The sequence below is a fragment of the Primulina huaijiensis genome, chromosome 15 (genome assembly GCF_012295235.1).
Source record: "Primulina huaijiensis isolate GDHJ02 chromosome 15, ASM1229523v2, whole genome shotgun sequence".
NCBI lineage: Eukaryota > Viridiplantae > Streptophyta > Magnoliopsida > Lamiales > Gesneriaceae > Primulina > Primulina huaijiensis.
In genome coordinates, this window is record NC_133320.1 from 1,126,402 (window position 1) to 1,146,462 (window position 20,061).

General features: G+C 36.2%; 5 protein-coding genes and 1 long non-coding RNA gene across 6 annotated transcripts; 2 read left to right on the forward strand and 4 right to left on the reverse strand.

The window, feature by feature from the left end:
* The first annotated feature begins 6 nt into the window (after positions 1 to 6).
* Positions 7 to 1,793, forward strand: LOC140958688 (protein CYPRO4-like). The gene is made up of 2 exons (XM_073416232.1): positions 7 to 798; positions 1,312 to 1,793. The coding sequence occupies exons 1-2, from the start codon at positions 115 to 117 to the stop codon at positions 1,588 to 1,590; spliced, it is 963 nt and encodes a 320-aa protein (XP_073272333.1). The 5' UTR covers positions 7 to 114; the 3' UTR covers positions 1,591 to 1,793.
* Positions 1,794 to 2,210: 417 nt separating this feature from the next.
* LOC140958691 (uncharacterized) lies at positions 2,211 to 3,104 on the reverse strand. The gene is made up of 2 exons (XR_012171825.1): positions 2,932 to 3,104; positions 2,211 to 2,390 (listed from the first exon to the last, which is right to left on the reverse strand). It is a non-coding gene; the product is annotated as an uncharacterized lncRNA (long non-coding RNA).
* Positions 3,105 to 5,220: 2,116 nt separating this feature from the next.
* Positions 5,221 to 7,389, forward strand: LOC140958689 (uncharacterized). Its single transcript, XM_073416233.1, has 3 exons — positions 5,221 to 5,750; positions 6,193 to 6,319; positions 7,062 to 7,389. Exons 1-3 carry the CDS (start codon positions 5,289 to 5,291, stop codon positions 7,133 to 7,135), a joined length of 663 nt encoding a protein of 220 aa, XP_073272334.1. The 5' UTR covers positions 5,221 to 5,288; the 3' UTR covers positions 7,136 to 7,389.
* Positions 7,390 to 7,512: 123 nt separating this feature from the next.
* LOC140958687 (pentatricopeptide repeat-containing protein At2g15690, mitochondrial) lies at positions 7,513 to 9,705 on the reverse strand. Its single transcript, XM_073416231.1, has one exon. It carries the CDS (start codon positions 9,585 to 9,587, stop codon positions 7,737 to 7,739), a length of 1,851 nt encoding a protein of 616 aa, XP_073272332.1. The 5' UTR covers positions 9,588 to 9,705; the 3' UTR covers positions 7,513 to 7,736.
* A 670-nt stretch (positions 9,706 to 10,375) lies between these two features.
* LOC140958726 (probable carboxylesterase 12) lies at positions 10,376 to 11,688 on the reverse strand. The gene has a single exon (XM_073416290.1). The coding sequence runs from the start codon at positions 11,578 to 11,580 to the stop codon at positions 10,552 to 10,554; it is 1,029 nt and encodes a 342-aa protein (XP_073272391.1). The 5' UTR covers positions 11,581 to 11,688; the 3' UTR covers positions 10,376 to 10,551.
* Positions 11,689 to 12,445: 757 nt separating this feature from the next.
* On the reverse strand, positions 12,446 to 19,135 carry LOC140958725 (pumilio homolog 23). Its single transcript, XM_073416289.1, has 10 exons — positions 18,771 to 19,135; positions 18,302 to 18,665; positions 17,767 to 18,066; positions 17,111 to 17,272; positions 16,088 to 16,231; positions 15,321 to 15,440; positions 14,879 to 15,064; positions 14,422 to 14,570; positions 13,671 to 13,853; positions 12,446 to 13,072 (listed from the first exon to the last, which is right to left on the reverse strand). Exons 1-10 carry the CDS (start codon positions 18,914 to 18,916, stop codon positions 12,727 to 12,729), a joined length of 2,100 nt encoding a protein of 699 aa, XP_073272390.1. The 5' UTR covers positions 18,917 to 19,135; the 3' UTR covers positions 12,446 to 12,726.
* Between the last annotated feature and the right edge of the window lie 926 nt (positions 19,136 to 20,061).

A 20,061-nucleotide genomic window follows, 5' to 3' on the forward strand; every position in this document is an offset into this window, starting at 1 on the left:
GTTCAGGTTGTGAAGAACTTTAGCCATGGGATCCATGGAAAGGGAGTCTATGTAAAGTTCGATGACTGGAAATTGGGGTCAGGTGGGAAGTCTACTCCCAAAAAGGCCCTTCTGATGAGGGGAGAGACGAACATGATGCTGATGAATCCGATGGAAGGCAAACCCCACTCTTCAGGGCTTCACCAATTGGACATTGAGACTGGGAAGATTGTTACAGATTGGAAGTTTGAGAAGGATGGTGTCGATATCACGATGAAAGATATAACCAGCGATGCAAAGGGGTCACAGTTAGACCCATCTGAGTCAACTTTCTTAGGTCTGGATGATAATAGATTATGTCAATGGGATATGCGAGATAAGAAGGGGATGGTCCAAAAGATAGCAAACGTGAATTCTCCTGTGCTGCAATGGAGCCAAGGGCATCAGTTCTCAAGAGGAACAAATTTTCAATGTTTTGCAACCGCTGGAGACGGGTCGATTGTTGTTGGTTCGCTTGATGGTAAAATAAGATTATACTCAAGAACTACTATGAGGCAGGCAAAAACAGTTTTCCCTGGATTTGGTTCACCTATTACATCGGTTGATGTTACATATGACGGGAAGTGGGTATTGGGCACTACAGACACTCATCTGATCTTAATATGCACTTTATTCACGGATAAGGATGGGAAAACAAGAACAGGTTTTAGTGATCGGATGGGGAATAAAATTCCGGCTCCAAGGTTACTGAAGCTGAACCCTGTGGATGCACATTTGGCTGGATCCGATAATAAGTTCCATGCTGGCCATTTCTCTTGGGTAAGTCCACTACATTTGTGCAAGTAATGCCTCCAAACTTTTTTTCACATAACCAAATATTTCATCATGCTTTAGAACTTTTATGACTCAAAAAGTGATACATATAATGCTAAACTGTTGGGTTAAATAGAATATAGAATAGGATCTAATGGGATAAAATGTTCATACGTTTTAATTTTTATCATCTTCAAAATAATATTTTACAACGCTGAGACAATTTCATGGCAAAAGAATCATTTGGATCACAAGCAAATTGTTGTTGGGGTTTTAGCTATCAAATTGAAAATAAGATGGGTTTTGGGGGTGTTTTGGCTTTTTTATTTTCTCATGTATTTTTAACTCTTTTAAACAACACAAATTTATATGCAATTTTGCCAGCTTGTCCTACATGAAATTCTGGTTAACTAAACAGGGGTTTTATACTCTGTTATGGTAGTGAATTTGGGTATAGCATGTCCTTGGTCTTCAATCCAACAATGTCATCTAACATTACATATTTCCTTATTTTATCAGGTCACTGAAAGTGGGAAGCAAGAAAAACATTTGGTCGCAACCGTGGGCAAGTTCAGCGTAATATGGAATTTTCAGCTGATTAGGAACAGCGCACATAGTTGCTATCAGAATCAGCAAGGACCCAAGAGTTGCTACTGCTACAAAATAGTGTCTAAGGATGAATCCATTATTGAAAGTCAGTTCATGCACGACAAATTCACATTCAGGAACTCACCAGAAGCTCCACTGGTTGTTGCCACAGCAATGAAAGTTACATCCTTCAGCATGTTTGGGAAGTGATGAATCATACATTGGATTTAGCATTGGTGGTGTTTGTAAGTTAGATGCTCGGTTAGGCCATTGTGCATGTAAATAGAAGTTTCCTTGTTTATTTTATTTTTTAAAAAAATTTGTTGGGTTCTACCACATGTTACGCTGATTCTTTTCAATTTTAAGTGCAGATGTAAACTCTATTTATTTACTTTTATCTTCTTCAAGAGTTATCCAGTTTGTTCATTTATTGCGCAACCTGTTAGTAGCTTTGCATTTTATTGTTTGGCACAAACAGCATCGATATTATTAATTCGTATTCCAAGTTTTAGGAGGTCAAATAGATTGAAAAATGTTTCCATTGGAACGGATGATGATGTGATATTTGATAGTTTCCACAGAGTTGCAGTTTATTTGTCAGCATTTCGCAAGTTTTATGTGCTTAAACTTTAGATGAAGAAAGTTCTATAAATGGTTAAAATATAAACTACACATATCGAGCTCAAATTGAGAAGTTGAAACACCGAGCAGAAGTCAAGTAGGTTTGATAAAAATTGAGATGGTGTTTGATGTGGAAAGGAGAGTGGGATAACCGCACCTTTCGCCAGAAGCTCTATTCGATAATATAATTGTGAACTGTTATGAAATAATAATACAAATAGTCTTGTCAATTAAAGAAAGAAATTTCATGAGATGGTTCACAACGCAGACGTTAAAGTGCAGAGTTTTCACCTCACAATGCATCTTGTGCCACACAATCCTGCATGTTATGTCATCTGCAAGAGAAGATATTCCAAGCTCTTGCTCCGAGATTTTGTAGCTCTGTATAGCTATCAAGATACCAAACAAACATCAATAAGAATAGGATTGGTCATGATAACTTAGGGCATGGTAAAAATAATTCTACAGCAGAGATGGATGGAGAAAAAATCTTTTGAATTTGAGCTTGGTTAGCCCGTGTTTCCAATTTCCCCAAGTCAATTTCAATCCCCTTTACAAGTCCTTTTATGGTTGTCATTTGTGAAACAGAAAACTTTTCAGTTGCAATTACATAGCGCAGTTGTATGCTTCTATTGTTCGTGAAACTCAAACCTTCGTAAATTCAGCTTTCGATTGACGCCTAAATTCCAGTTATGACTAAAAGAACAGGTTCTCCCTCCCAATCGTATGCCCCTCCAACATAAAAATAAAACTAATAAGCTCATGCAGACGCAAACGCAAATGAACATATAATCCATGGTACTTGACATTCCAGTTTGGAAATGTACCAAACAGAAAAAGTAGATAAAAAAATATTCAACCAAAACAGATCCATGAAAATGGGAAAAAGACTCCCATAGATGAAATCAACGAAACAAAAAAGCAGCATACTTAGAGTTGGTGAAATCGCTGAAGAGAGCCAGAGAGAGTGTGATGCCACCAATTTCCAAAACCTTCATACTTGCTTTCAGAAAGAACAAAGTCAAGCTTAGGAACAATGGATGGTTGGAGGTTGTGGGAAAATCTTGCTCTAAGGGGTTTTAGGATATCACACTTTGAGCCTCGACTACCCCTTTTAAATTGTCATTGCCATTAAAAATAAAATAAAATAAAAACAAACAAAAATAGTAGTACTTCAAAGATTTCTGTTATATTTTTTTTTTTTGAAAAAAACAAAGAATTCTATCTTCTCCAAATGTAGAATTATTTATATATTTTTTAAAAGTAATACCTAAAAGTCTTAAATAAAAATAGTTTTAAAATCAAATTTTTATTTGGTATTATATATCTTACATGAGTCAATTTTGTGACACAGACTCTTATTTGAGTCATCTATAAAAAATAATATTTTTTTATTTCAAAAAATATTATTTATTAAATTAAATATGGATATAATTGTCTCATCTCACAAAAAAAGATAAGTGAAATCGACATAGTATATTTCTTTTATATTCTGAAAAACCCTTTGAGCTAACATTATATTTATATGACGATGTGAATGTGGTTGGAAATAAATAATTAAGAGTGATCAATCAGTCAAAATTGAATCTAACGTTTCTTCCAGACCGACCAATCCGACTGAATTTCTCTATCGACACGGACTAGACTGAACATAATCTTTTATATTATTTTCATGATATGTACACATCTCACATATTGTTCCATATCACATAAGATCAACTATTCCGAATTAAGACACTGGTTTCATCAAACCTGTAAAACCCGCAAATTTCAAACTCGGTGTATTGTTTTTGTACTCGAAATTCGTATTAATTTATCGATATTGTATTTAAGATTGTCAAGATTATCTAAGGCTGTGTGTGATAATTAAATATTTGTGTAAAATTATCCAATGAGTTCAAAATTTAAGAAGATAATATGTCTATATTTCGAATTTTGAGATATATAGATAGAATATAAAGATATAAGATAAGGATAATGAGATAGATAAGAGATAATAATCTATACTGGATTCAAATTTTAAATTCAAAAGTTTAAACTTCATAATAATGCACGATCATGATAGCGGTCATTTCCCATAAATAGGAGGCCTCCTCCCATTCGAAAATCACACCACATTTGGAAACAAAATTTCGAAACTTGCTCTCTGTACTCTCCCCATATTTTCGAAAGTCAGTGTTCCAAATTCTGCCGAGTAGCGAAGCTCTGCAGCAGTCCATGCTCAGTTTCGAAATCCTACCATCATCAGTTCTCGTTTTTCGAATTATTCACAAGGTAATGGGGTTTTTGTTATACTATAATTTGCACACTTGTCCTTCGTAAGTGTGCTTTTGTTATTCACATATTTTTTTCGTAATTGGGTTTTTTGCTATATTATAATTTGTATACGAATCTCCCTTCAGTTTTTTTCTGCAAATTTGTTCCAACATAATTCCTTATTCACGATATGTTTTCTTCAATATTTGTCAAATTATATGTTCAAAGCAATGTTAGGATTCTATTGGATATGAGAAAAGATTTCCAAACTATGATCCTTATACTGTGGGATGGTAACCGTTGTACGGACCCACTCCACAGAGCATTAACATATTGGATATGGCCTCACTCCTTAGAGGATTAACATATGGGAAATGAGATAACTTTCAGTGCTAAACAAGTATGCTATATGAGCATGATATGTTATGATTATGAAGTATGAATATTTGTTATTATTCAAGTTATGATATGCGATGTAAAATTTGAATTCAAGTATATGTATATGTTGTTTCATGTCTCGAACGGCCACTCACTTACTGAGTATTTCTCAAAATACTCACCCCTTACTTCCTCTTCCCAGATAAGATAAGAACAAAGAGCAAATGGAAGAAGTGGAGCAATAGAATTTTGGAGATTGTAGAAGATCTCGAGTTATCCCAAAAGATTTAAAGATTAGTTTATGTTTATCGCTTCCGCATTATTAAAACATTTTTAATCAGTTTATATTGGTATTTAAATTGTAAAGACGATCTTTTTGTTGATTATGAGATATAAACTGATTTTGGTGTATATTGTACTACGAGACTTGTTGTTTGACGATTATATGATTGTTAAGCAAGGTCGATGTCGACTAATCGTGATATTGTGGTGTGACAAAATCCATCCTCAATCCTTATTTTGTTTTAAAAAAAATATTATTATTATATATGATCTTAATATCTTCCGATTAGGCTAGGCCGGTGGGAAACCAATGGGAGAAAAGCAGTAAATGCAACGCATACGGCGCATGCTATAAATGCTTATCAACGTATATGACCCATTTGCCGGCAGCTCTTCTCACCCAAAGATTCTCTTCTTTCAATCGAATGTTGCCCTTAAACCCCAGCTCAATTTCTCGTGTCCCAAGACCTCAAATCCTCACATTCCCACCGCTCTCTTATCCTCTTCTGCCGACCACAGACGCCTTCCGCTGCCGCGCCTCCGCAGAGAACACAGCCCCGCGGTGGTGGTTCAACTTCCCCGCTGCACCTGACGCCTCTGCGGTCTTTGGAAGGATCGGCCAGGGTTTATCGGAGAACATTGGCTCCACCATTGCCAGTAATAGTAACAGCAAGAACACTAAGATTAATGCGAAGGAGAAGTGGTCGCGTGACCGCGAGAGCTATTTGACTGACAGTGGCGATGCTCTACCTCTTCCCATGACTTACCCGAATTCTTCGCCAGTATCACCGGAGGAAATTGAAAAGAGGCTTAAATGCGATCCTGAAATACAGGTTTTATTTGATTTTATGAACCCTTGTTTGTCTTTCAAGATATTGCTATTTCAGGTGTTGGTGTGTATGTAGTATTTTTATTTTTCTTGGTTATTGAACGTAGTATTTAATCTTTCTTATTTCGTTTTGGGAAAAGATTTGATTTTTAGGTGTTGCATCATCTGTTTTAACTGAAAATTTTGATCTTTTGATGCTGTAAAAAGGGGGATTTCAAATTTAAGGCGAGGGTGTTTGCTATATTTCATGTAGAAGATGTTTGATGTATTTTATTAAAGTGTCGTTATACTTGATGTGTATTTCTCAGTTTTGGTTGTTTAGTCTAAAATTCACTAGAAGGAAATTTATGCATTGCCCTTTGTCAAAGCATATTGTGTCCGATACTTCAACTATACCACATGTTTTCTTATAAATATATCCATTGCAATGTATTATGTGATTCCAGGATTGTAAGCCGATGGTTTACGAATGGACTGGGAAGTGCCGCAGTTGCCAAGGAACAGGATTAGTGAGCTACTACAACAAAAGAGGGAAGGAGACAATATGCAAGTGCATCCCTTGCCTTGGTGTTGGTAATGATATTTTTCCATGGAATGTTTTTTTTCCTATATAGGCTTTATCCGATTCTTTATTCATGGTTGAAGAAGATTGAGAAAGGACAACCCCTTTATGTGTGAAAAAAACTAAGCATGGTGGTTAACCAATCAGCTAGGTCAGTGGTGGATAATTTGATTTACCAAAATTCAGATATTGAGGTCGAATCTCACCGCCTTTGTATCTAAAATATGCTTACCAATAACTGCTATTTTGACTAGGAATCAATTGACAGCAGCCTTGCGTTTCAGTCTCGGTACTTCATATGTTTATTAACCTACATAGCATAGTCACGTCTTTTAGTTCCCCCTTTCTATGCGTGGTATTAGCACTGAAGACATTTTTTATTCTTCAGTAGCTGGATCGAAAAACTTTTAAATTCCCAAAGGATCATGTTCATTGAGGGATTGGAAGATGCTTGTTTTTTTTTCTCGGAATGAATATCTTGTTAAGAGCACGAAAGAACTTTAACTTCAGATTCTTTTTCTTGAGTTGTAGACCAAGAAAACTCATGTGATCGCATACTTTTCCTAGCTGGATTTTAGTAAAAAAAATTGATGTTTCTTCAGTAAATGATCGTTCGGTATGTGGAATTTTAATTATTCCAATTCAGGCGTTCCAAGAATGCTGCTATTTTCATCCTGTCGGAAAAATAATTCATTTGAATTAGTGCACTTATACTTGCACGAACATTGTATTCATAATTATATGTTTTTGCAGGATATGTACAGAAGATAACAGCACGAAACGATATTGATGTGATGGAGGATTTGGATAATGGAAAACCACCTTGAAGTCTAACCCTGTGAATTTCTTGATCGTTATTCTTGCATATGCTCATTGTCACCATTCCAGCATCTGTTGTTGCAATTGATGAAGAAAAAATAAAAAAAAATGTTAGCTAGGAAACATGACCCTGTTCATTGGGATGTTTGATTACAGAATTAAGTAGATATGTCGGAACTTGTTGATAAAGGCTGAGGGGAAGAAAATTTTATATTCTTTGTGTCTAACCGATAAGATCCTTCTTGTGCGACTTGTTAGAAGTTCAATTAAAATTGTTCTGCCATATCTTATTACTTATGGCATATAAGAATATCTTCCAAACCTTTTTACCCACTAATTGCTTGAGGAGAAATACTATCAATTCAATCGAAGTACAATATATCGAAAATTGGAAACTAGAGAATCGAATTTGAACGTCAAATGGTAGGGAAATTAACTGATACAATAACTTTTGCCATTGAAGAAGATACAACTGATGGAAAGAAATTTCATAATTTGTTATCTCTACTCTTGCATCAAATTCTTTCCAATCGTCACAGAACAAGGGACTTTGGGGAGACATTGGCATCAAACCACCATTGTACAAACAGCCATTACTGGTTGTGACAGTTACCAGTAGTCATTACAAGAGCATTTTCCATCCTTGAAATGATGAAATCTTTTGTTGTCTCTAACAATCAACTCCCTGCCAACAATTCTGGACATGATCTTAATAGCATTGTGACAATCACCACAAATACGAAGGTTCTTAATGATCCGAAGTGGTGTCCTTGCAGGAGTACTAATCAGACCGTAGGCAATTGCTAGTCGTTCGCTATGGTAAAGCAAAGCTTGCTCCTTTGCCTCCTGATCGATGTCATGGAGAACATATCTAGTGTCAGGCACATAAACTTGCTCTTTTTTCGCAGCCAACAACTTCTCATCATCCTTGTATAGAGTTGGGCTACGGAACTCCGGTATCCTGTTCCTCCCAACAAGCATGTTAATTGCTGACTGCTTCTTTGGCGGAGGAGTGGGGATCTTGTTGGCTATAGCCTTTAAAGGGTCAAGGCTGATCATCAACTCCTCGGTATGATCTTCAAGATCAATGTCTCCATGTATACGAGCATAATTCATCAACGCCTCCCAGATAACAGCCGTAGGCTCAAATGGAAGAGTTTCGACATATGCCATAACCTCTGCCAGATGCCCAGACTTTCCAAGGACACCAATAAGTCCCAAATAATGTTCAATCCCTGGAGTAATCCCATAATCAGCCTTCATTGATTCGAAATGTAAAAAACCCTCTTCAATAGCTTCAGCACTAGCACAAGCCTCAAAAACAGCCATAAAAGTTTGCTCAGTCGGCCGTACCCCCAACATCCTCATCTGCTCGTACATTCCCAACCCGTCATCACCAAGCCCATTTGCTGCATACCCACTAATCATCAGGTGCCAAGAATCTATGTTCCTATCGGGCATGTGATCAAAAACTCTACGTGCATCAGTCATACTTCCACAATTTGAATACATATCAAGAACTTTATTATTCAGTTGCAAATCACCCCTAAAAGTAGACCTCAAGAAGTAGTCATGAACTTTCTTTGCCTCCTCAAGTTTCTTCGATCTCCCACACAAAGCAAAAAGCAAACTGAAACATTCGGCATTAGCAGGAACCCCCTTGTCCATATGTTCAATCGCTTCTTTAAGCTTCCCCTCGCAACATAGACTCAAAATGTCAACAATGTCAGAAGGCCCACCAGAACTCGTTGCTCGATCGTTTACAACAGGACCTTGATTCTGTACTTGGCCAGCAGCAGTTTGCCCATGTGATCCCCATTGATTCTGGCTTTGTCTTTGAGGATACCCCTGGTTAAAGTTCTGACTAAAATCACCACTCGGATTTGCACCTCCTTGCTGCGGATAATTAGGACTCTGATTGTAGTTTTGAGGATAACCCTGGTTCCGCTGATAACCTCCTTGGGGAGGATGATTCCTAGTAAAATCTGGATTCTGATTTTGCGCATATCCTTGATTTTGATGGTTGTTCCACTGATTAGCATTTCCACGGGAAGGTGGATAATTCTGGTTCTGACTTGGAGAATTCGCGCTAGGGTCTGAACTTCCCTGCTGGTAATATCCCTGACCTGGATTCAAATTTCTTTGATTTGCATAACCCTGATTCATATTCTGAAAATCATTGTTTCGGTGGGTACCATGGTTTCGCGAATCCCACTGATTTTCAGGGTTTTGATTGAAACCCAAAGAAGAAGAAGACTGAGAAACCCGCCTCTGGAAATCTTCTGGCGCAGCTGAGGTTGAGAGGTTTCTAATTGTGTGGAGTGAAAGGCTTAGATTTAAGGTTACGGTTCGTGATTTGGGGTTTGAAATGAAGGCGAGAGATGGACTTATCTTGTAGAGACAAGCGGCAATGTTTGAAGAAAATCGAGCACTTCGAATCGCCATTACAGGGAACACCATTATCACTGTGAAGTGAATGCTTAAACCCTAATCCTCAACGCTGTGGATGCAGCGCAGTGTAGTTAGGCATGCTTTAATGGAGCGATTCAACCCGGACCCGGATTGGAACCGCCCCGTTAAAATCAATTTCTTTCCACTTATAATACCAGTCATTATACTACTGCCTTGTTCATATATTTATAATAAATACAAAATCCCATTTTTCATATCTATAAGAAAATTATGTATCAATAGAAAAAATGTGTATATTATTAAGAATCATTAAAATTTAAATGAGTAAATTTTGATTGAAATCAATTTCAACTGTGACCATTTTTTTTAAAAAAAAATTTTAGCGTCAAGAACGAAAATCAACAGAGCTATTTTTTTACCGCGTAAGTATCGGAACCATAATTTTTGAAATAAAATGGACTAACACAAACATTTGTCTCTGGGGAAGATCGATAAATAATATTGAAACGACGAAAGATCAAGGAAAATGACAAAACAAAACTCATCGTCTTACACGTAAAATCACTCGTTCTTAGTGAAACGAAGATCATGTTTTAAAATTATTTTGAAGGTAATTTTTTCAAAATTCTTCCGGAACATCCAAAAATCCGTGAAAAGATTCATAAATAAATATTGAAGAAACTTTGGCTATGTTGTATCCGACAATATGGACAAGCATAATGACCAATGTTAGTTATATATATGAGTTTGTTCTCTTCAATTAAACATGCTTGGAGCTAAGCAAACGCAACCGAGATTGTAGATTCATCAATCAGAACGACATATCAATCATCACGTGCTAAGAACTATTTATATATAAATCAAAAGGGAAAATCTTGGGATAAACATGAACACGAACAGATCAAACATGACCATGTTTTTTTTATTACATTAACTTGGACACAATAAAAGACTACGGACATTGGCAATGTCTTTGATTAGGAACATGAAAAAGTATAAATTACACCAAACGTCACTGATTGAGGAAAAAAGCCAAAACTTTGAGCATTGCAATGGCTTTGGGGGTGGTGGGATCGATCACACTGAAGACATGGTTTTCCCCTTTGACCTCCACAACCTTGACAATCCCATTCCACCCACTTTTCTTCAGTACTTGCATGTAATACCAACCCCTAAACCTTAAGCCATCATTTCCAGCCACATAGACCAAAACCCTTTTGCACCCAAGCATCTTGAGACCTGGATCCATACCCGGATTCACCAACGGGTCATCCAGCCCTGTGGTATTCGGGTATGCATGTAACCAGAGTGCTTCCAAGGATTTTCTTGCACTGGCATCCGCAGATTCATTCCCAATCAGCCTCTTCCCCCAAAAATATGGACAATTGAGAAACATCCCGTTAACTTTTACGCCAGGATCCGATTTCTCCATTCCGACCCGGATTGCCATATGGTGGGCAAGGGTGCCACCTGCGCTGTCTCCACCTAAATAAACACGCCCAAAATCGGCATACTTTGTCAGCCATGGCTCACCACCATTCCCACTGGAGTGATGAAATACCCATTTAAGTGCTAACCATGAATCTTGAAAAGCAATGGGAAGAGGGTGCTCGGGGGCTAATCTGTAATTAACTGATACGGCGATAATGTTAGCCTTCGCGACGAGTGAGTTCAGATGGTGATGGTAATTTGGAGAGAAGGCGGATTCGGTGAAGAACCCACCGCCATGATAGTATACAAGGAGTGGAATTTTGTAGCCTGGATTAGCGTTTTTAGGAAGGTAAATTCTGGCAGAAATATTGAGTTCTTTCACAATGCTTATGTCTTTGGATTGAACCCCAGTTCTTGGATCAGTTGATGCAGGAAGAAAACCTTGTCCGATGAATCTCTGAATGGTACCATTTCTGTATACTCTTATGAAGGGATAAATATCGTATAGGATTTGATCATTAGCGGAGTTTGCAGCAAATGATGATGTAAGTAGTAAATGAAGACTGTAGGTTAACAGTAAGAGGAGAGTGGAATTCTTACCAGCAAACATGGTGAGGAATTGGAGTTGATAAGGATTTAGAACGTGTGGTTGGAGAAGGAACTGAGAAATTTTGTAGCAATAATGTGAGGAAAGTAATAACTAAGTTTAATTCTTTTAATGATGGATGGACCATGTGAAGCCGGAGATATAAAGTTTTTGGCTTTCTATCTCGCATGTCCTTATAATATCATTACTATCTAGAAATCTATATGTATAATGGAACTATATATTGGATTAATTATTTCATTTTTTTTATAGAATGATAAAAATTGGATTGAAAAACATTTATTACATAGATATGTAAAATTTTGATGAATACAGATTTGTCTTGAAACAAAAAACAACAAATAAATATAGCCTCATAATTATCTATACAAACTCTATTACTGTAGTAAATATATGTTATATTAGCATCTAATATATATCATTTTGAAACTTTAAAATACATTTTCCTAATCATTATTCACATAAATATCAATTAACTTAACCAAGATAATATTACGATTCAAAAAAGGAATCAAATGACGCCACTTGCTCCGGGTTGATTGCAAGGAAAGAACATACAAGAATCAAATATTATATCAATCTCATTACTACACCTTCATCACATTCAAATCTTATCAGGAAAAGTCTCAAGTTCAGTTCTTTTACCAAATCGTGAATAACCGCCAAGGAATGTTGGTGACTTATGTTCTGGCCAGGCACAAGCAACTATGTTCCTATTGGCAAAATCACAAATACCGTCTTCGGCAAGTGTGGATCGAATTTCACACTCTTGAAGATTTGCACGCAAAAGAAAAGAATCCATATACTGTGCTAAATACAAGCTACCGAATCATACCTCCAAGCGAATCAATACAACACATAACAAGTCATTTTGAATTCCCAAAAGTTTGGAGCATTTTCCTACAAAGAAGTTTCGGTCAAGATCACTAGGTTTCTTGTGCCAGGTCATGCGATCCTCCATCGGATTACTGAAGGAAACATCAAGCAGCAGTGGAGAATAACTGCCGGACTAGTCTTTCATTAGATACTGATATAGCGTTGGCCACTTCATCCTTTTAGATCATAGTTTACACCTTTAATTCTCATTCTACCAGTAGATGATTTCTCCGTGCCAAGAAATTCTCAAACACTACATTCTTAGTAAAACTACTAACCATTTCTAATTTTGATCTTTTTGGTTTTTCTAATGAAAGAATCATCGGCAATGCCATCTTTGGGAAACCCATTGCTTTCTGTCACCCGCTTATTGAATGACCTTTTATTTTTAGTGGAACCCTGGTGAGCCAAAAATGGGGAACCTGAAGAGAAAAAAGTATTGATCTCGTTTCTCATGCCCTTTAATGTTTCTGGTTGTGACTTGTGACTTGTATCTGCCAGAAAGTTAGAGCTTCGGGATGACTGTGTCTCCTTTATTCCAAATGCTGCCTGGAAATCCTCGTAAGTGGATACTTTAGAAGATTGACTTGATCTCCATTGTTCCGGGCGCCTTGCGAATCTAATAGTGAGCAATGAACAGTATTATATGTCAGTTAATTGATAAAAGTAGAGAACAAAACTCATTATGGAGTTCTTTTGGAAAACAAGAAAATTTTCTGGGGGGCAATTCATCAATTACGAATAACACATTACCAAGGAATTTAGATTGTTATATATATAAAAAAAATCAAACAATCTGTAAGTTATAATGTGTTACTTTGGACAATTCAAAAGGGGAAATAATAAAAAAAAAATTGCCATATGAGAAAAAATTATTCAGTACAGCATAGAAACCTATAATCTTCGTACACAATTTCTCCCCACGTAGGCAACTTGATATGCTGAAAGCGGTGATAGTGGATCTTATAATGAATTTCATATGACAAATTTCATTCAAAACATACTCACTCCCTTAGTTGAAGTTCCGTGAAATTTTTTTACTTTGCTCAAATAAACAAGTTTTATGGCTCGCACAATTTAATTTAAGGGACGAAAAACAAGAAGTCTATTTTTAATCAATTTTCTTGCACCACCTAATTATTAATATCCGTTTCAAAAAACTTGGAGAATATTAAAGTTCAGCAACACTTCCAATGAGAAATGGAAAGTATACTTACCTCTCAACGTCAAGTTTCTTCAAGAGGTAAGGGCCCTGTTTAGTCTTGGATAGCGCTGTTTGGACAAGTAGTAGTTCTGATACAATTGTTTCTCTCAGAGATATATTGCTCGCAGTGAAGCATTTATCAATTATAAATGAACCAGAAGGATGCACAGAAAGCTCTCCAAAATGTCCTTGAAGCCTTCAAGTTTTGGTGCAAACCATAAAAGAGCATTAGTAGAAACTATTGAACATAAGCCTGTGATACCCTTTATGAATGCAATTTAAACACACTATAAAAAAAATACAAACAGTCTTACTTTTTGGTCAATACACAGCACACTTGCTTCTTTAAAATTAATAATAGGTCATGAAAAAGATTAAAATGTAACGAAACTGACATGGCAATGTCTAATATTGTGATTTGTGAACCAACAAGTTAATGGCAAGTGTTCTGTCAAATCCATACAATGAACGTCAAAGGTCGCATGCTATCCTCTAACATGAAAGACAATAAAAAATAACGCTACATGATAAATTCAAAATCTAATTTACTCATAGCATTATGCCTTCTGTTTTTAAACGTAAGTTTATCAGGCAGCTACCAATTAATTTCTGCAGTAGCAGCAAACTGTTCTTTCTTAATATGCAAGCTGAAAACACTGTTCACATAGCTATTTCAGGCAATGCATGGGATTTAATAGCACGACAGCATGCATGAGATAAGCAATTGAAAATAAGGTATAACTCGAGATAGTTTTAAATCTTACTTTATGATTAGCTTGCGCTTCTGCTTAGATGAAGCATTTGAGTTGAGAAAGGCCTCGATTACCCGGTTACCAGTGGGATCCTTTGATACTTCAAGAACATGGTTAACCTCTAAAGATACGATGGCAACAATATATACTTTTATGTATTCCTACATACAGAAAGTAATGTGATTGATAATAAATACACATACAACAAAATGAACCAGATTTGCCAAAAATAAAGTATCGTACTTGCAAATAAAAATCATGCAAAATCCGAAAAGAATATAAAAGGATCTCTAGCACACTTATGCCGTTATCAAAAAAAATCTTCTTACAATAATTGCATCAATTGGTGGATTTTTCTCTTGAAAAGTTAATTCCCATAGAATAAGTGGTTGAGTGGACATTTTGAAAAGTTACTGGATTTCAAAGCTACACTATTGTTGGGTAAAAAGGAAAAGCAAAGGTCACATACACTTGGAAATTTGAAAATTGACTGCAGAATCAAAGAACCTAGAACTTGCATTTTGACACCATTTGGCCAATTCCAGTTGGCTTTAACATTAGAACTGAAGTAATTGTCAAGAAACAATATCCGCGAAATGATGGATGCTGAAGGCTCGTCCGCATTATGCACGGCATCAGAAAGGGCCTGACAAAACTGCCATTATGAAGTTTAAAATTGTCAACAATTAAATGATAATGACAAAAAAACAAAACAGAAAAACAAAGAAAATTTAATTTAAAACTAAAAAGGGATGCAGCGAAGGGTGGGATCAAAAGGTAACCTAAATAAAAGGTCCATTTCACCGATTATTTTATCAAATAAAAGTTTTCATAGATGATATTAACATTTACAGGATATAGAAATGTAAATTCAAGTAAACATAAAAAAGGAAAATGAGGGAATTAGAAACCTCATGCTCATGGATCTGAAGTCTTTGACTAGCAGCAAGAAGAGCAGCAACAACTCCTGACTTACCCATTTCGAAAAGAATCTTAAACTTCGTACCTAGTTCCTCCCAAATTACCTTTACCTGGATAGAACAATGATCAAGGAATTGTTAATTGCCAAACAAATCAGCCAAAAATCGTAATCAAGGGAAGTGAAAACCATAAAAGGTTAACAAACATTATCATCTTACATTACGTGGTGAAATAAATTCCACAATATTAAAATAAAAAAGCTCAGAAGGTCAACATAAAAACCAAATAAACAGCAGGTTCATTGCAAAAACATCGACAAATAGCCTCACAATAGCTTTTCTAGGCGAAAACAGTTAACATTTACTGTTCAGAACACACGATGATATTGAGTTTGCCAAAGTCACAGCCCACAGCCTTAGTCAAACCCGGGTAAACATGCGAAGGCGCGACAATTTAAAATTATTTTCAGGTACATAAAATATTTCTAAAAACGGTTTACTCATGCAGGGAATAAAAGGTTCAACTGAAAAATGCAAGTGCATACAAACTAAGAATTAGCTGAAAACCAAAATAGCGGCTAACTTTTTAACCACGGTAACATGTGACACAAGCCAAGCTAATCAAGATGCCACCGCAGCTCAAATAAAGGTAGAAAAGATTTTACTTAAACCATATAATAGATAAATGTTGCATATAAAAATTAGGCAAGTACAAATGCCCAAATAAATAAATAGATCTTTAAGAAGTTTGGACGTACATGCTCACGACTTCTGGCATGGGACACCAATGCTTGCACAACAAAGTTAGCATAGGGATGCGATGACATTTTGAACAAAGAAGTCTTGAAAACTTTTGTGAATATTTGGTTATATAAGCCATCAGGAGACTCTGCCAATATAACCTGCAAAAGGGACTTGAAGTCTTAGCAATTCGAAGAAAATATTTCAGAGAAAAAAGTGGTGTACTGTTCCCAGTTCCCTCCATATCTTGTATTTTCTTTTATGCATTTTAAGGTTTACTCTGTTCTTCATGTGCTTCATTCTCAGTTCCAACTACAAGTAAGCTTTGTTTTAGATCTACTCATCCGGCGGAGACAAGTTCATTTCCATTTTAAGTCTCAAGTGCTTTATTCTCAACTCCATTTAGGTCTAAACAGTAAACATGATTAAAACGACAATTTGGGAACATAACTATGAAATCCCGATATTCAATCACCACTTTCGAGCGCTAAGTTTTGAGAATAAGTTAAGAGCCATACAATCAACAATAGCCACAACTGGTGAACCTGTCACCACTGTTTATGGGATTCCTGTAGGGACAACGCATCACATTCTTTTCAGGATAGTTTGAAATATAACCTTGGTCAAACATTTTTCTTATTTATGACCTTTTTCAAAAAAAAAAATTGCAAAATGACCTTCAAACATACATGAAATACAAAGACTAAACAAAGGGTAAAAATTGATAAGGTTAAATTTCAAATTAATGGTCAAACAAAGGTCAGTTAAACAATCCTCGTTAGGTTAAATAATTCCCATTCTTTTTATATTCAGTTCCCTATCCAATATGATATTGAGTTATGCAATAAAAGGCGAGACTTTTTTATGACAAAAATGACAGATATCATTGCTTTGAGTAACACCTTTATGAAAATACATATTTGCAAATTTAAAAAAAAACATAATATCTGAACATCAGAACTTGTATCTATGATGAAACATGGGCATTCAAAATCATATCAAGAATGCAAAACATAAATGATTTTTATAAGCTCCCCCACCTCCATTAAATGGCTGTAAGCATTCTCTTCCACCAAATGTAGAATTTTTTTTCCTGCTTCTATTAAATTTCCTTCCAAGTCTTTGTCCGCACTGCAGCCAAGGAGAATGGGAATTATACGCAACAACTCCGGTTCATTTCCAGCTAATAATTTCAAAGCGGTCTGCAATTACAGAACAGTTAATTACCCCCGACACTATTCACAAGTGAGAAATTCAGTAAAAACCCATTTCTTACCTCACTAGAATTCAAAGCTTTCGATATTAAAACCATTGATTAGCCATAATACACGAACAAGTTCACAGATATAGTGTCTTACGAATGGACTGGACGTATTATTAGTTACACTACGAGGTCTCGTACCCATCCCCGGTTTAGTCTATGCTACAACAAGAAAAGATCTTCCTGTGCACCATAGAACTTCAAAAATGAGTCATTTGTATTTTACGTAGGACTTACACATGTATTAATGCGTCCAACAGCACATGCTACACAAAAAGATTTTCTCATCGTGTAGGATAGATCAACCCTCATCCCCATATTTTTCACCAACCATGGAGTAGATTGAAATAAATTGGCGTGCATTAAAAATTAAAAAAAAAACTTAAATTACAAAATGATTGGGTGGAAAATGTTATAATTACAGCTCAAACATACCTGAAGAACCAAACTACTGAAAGGATTCAATTGTATGGTTGCAATGTCCACTCTCAAAGGGTTCAACATTTCTGATATGAGAAATGTCAGTAGATCAGGAAATGACTGGTGCTGTTGCAAATCATTACCCTCCAACTTGGAGGATCTCAGATTCAAACGTTCGGCCAGAACAACTGACGGCTTTGTGCTGTGAAACTCCGGGGTGTCTACAGAAACTCCTTTACAAAAACAAAGCAGTCTCCGCAGAACATGAGATCCATAAGAATTGCACATTATATCACCAACATTGACCACAATTTCCTGGAACAAAGGAAGGAAAAGTGGAGAAAAAAATAAAAATTTCACCACACAAAACCATATATTCCTCCCAATTGTTGGAAAATTATCTATCATCTGTAAGCTAAAACTTTTTGATGGAATGACACGAAAAAATCAAGTAAAAGAGTCAGCTGCTATTTTCTTCTAACGCATATCCAAATTCACATTATTCCCAACAAAAAATGGTTTCATTGTTATCATGACTAAGTAAATATACCTGGCATAGTGCAGTTAGCGTCTCCCCAACAAGAGAATAAGTGTCGTCATCCTGAAGGTGCATGGCCAAAGACTTGAGGGCTGATTCAGCGACATGTGAGCCAGACCTATCCATGGCAATATGTGAAAATTTCTTCGCACTGCTTTGAAGAAAAGAACAAAGCTGGTCACAAGAACAGCCTTCCAGAAGAGTTTGCATGGTATGGCTAATGATGTAGTCAGTTGCAAGTTCTAGCTCTTTCCCTCTAGCTTCTTCCAAAGCATTACTACAAATAGCTGAGCGCTGCTCTAGGTCAATCTCAGTTCCTTCTATCACATTTGTTATCTCGGTGAAGTATTTTGTTGTCTCTGGGTCAACCAACTTTCTACAATAAATGCATTTCCAATACATGAAAAATCGTTCACACGCGCACAACAATTCATTTCAGAAAAATAAAAACTTAAGCACCGAATATAATTGCATTCAAAACCTGATAAATGATGTCTGTCGTGTGTTAGTTGTTTTTTCCTCGGTAAATTTTTTAGCTTTGAAGGTTACAGCACGCGAGCCACCTGGTTGGTTTTTAGCTGAATCTCCAACATTTCTCTTCTTTTCTTGTCTTCCCATTTTCCTCATCCTTCTTGAGTAACTGTAACTTCACCAGCCAATAAGCTGCCCGAGTAACACAACCGGACAGATGCCTTCGTGAACCCAACGCAGTACAATACGGATAACCGAACAAGCGATGCGCGTTGTTAGGTGAAATCGAGGGACTTGAACCAAATAGGAAAAAATTTCTCAATCATCATGCGTCCGCTGTCCAGGAATGATTCGAATGAACCGGCGATGGGCGTTGCTGTGGATGGAATAGTGGAAGAAGAAGGGTTTGAGAATAGTTTTGGTCTTCAAGTTTACTAATGGGCCGTGCCTAACATCAAGCCCATTTTTCTTCTTTTTTTGTTAGTTTCTTCGTTAATCGGGCAGACAGGCATCTGATAAGATTATTCGGGTAGACATTTACTACCCGATCCGATTAAAATTAGCTGGGTATTATCATACCTGGTCGGATTATTCGGGTAGATTTTTCGGGTCAATTAAGCCGGGTACAGACTAATAATCACATCTACCCAAATAATTGAATTCCATCGGTTCGGTTCGGGTGAGGTATAATTTTCCTATCCGAATATCAGTATAGTAATTATTAATAGAACTATAACTATTAATTTACTTGTTATTATTGTTCCGATAATAATAATAATAAATAAATATATATTGATACCCCATGATTATGTCCAATCCAGATTTTGGACCCCGTCTTACCCTGACTCAGGTATTCTCCTATAAATACCAGGTTTGAAAGTGTAACTATTCATTTACTATATTGACTTTCAGCAGCACTTTTAGCTGCTATCTCATTATATTGTCATTCTCTAACTTGAGCGTCGGAAGCGTTACGCTGGGACACTCTCCTCTTCTAACGATCTTTTTCGTGATTTTAGGCTTAGAACCAATTCGAAGCTTGCGGTGGACTAACGTCACCTGCTGGAAGCAGACCATAAATTTTCAGTGAATATCATATATATTAGTCACCTGACATACACATAGTTAACAAAATTTTTAAAATGAAAGTTTCGATTTAGTTACGATATTTTACAAAATTAAATCACACACGAGATTCAATAAGATGATTTTTTTACCATTATAAAACATGAAAATTTAATCGCATTCTACAAAATTAAATATGCATTAAACTTAAATGTATGAAATGATATTTTTGGAAT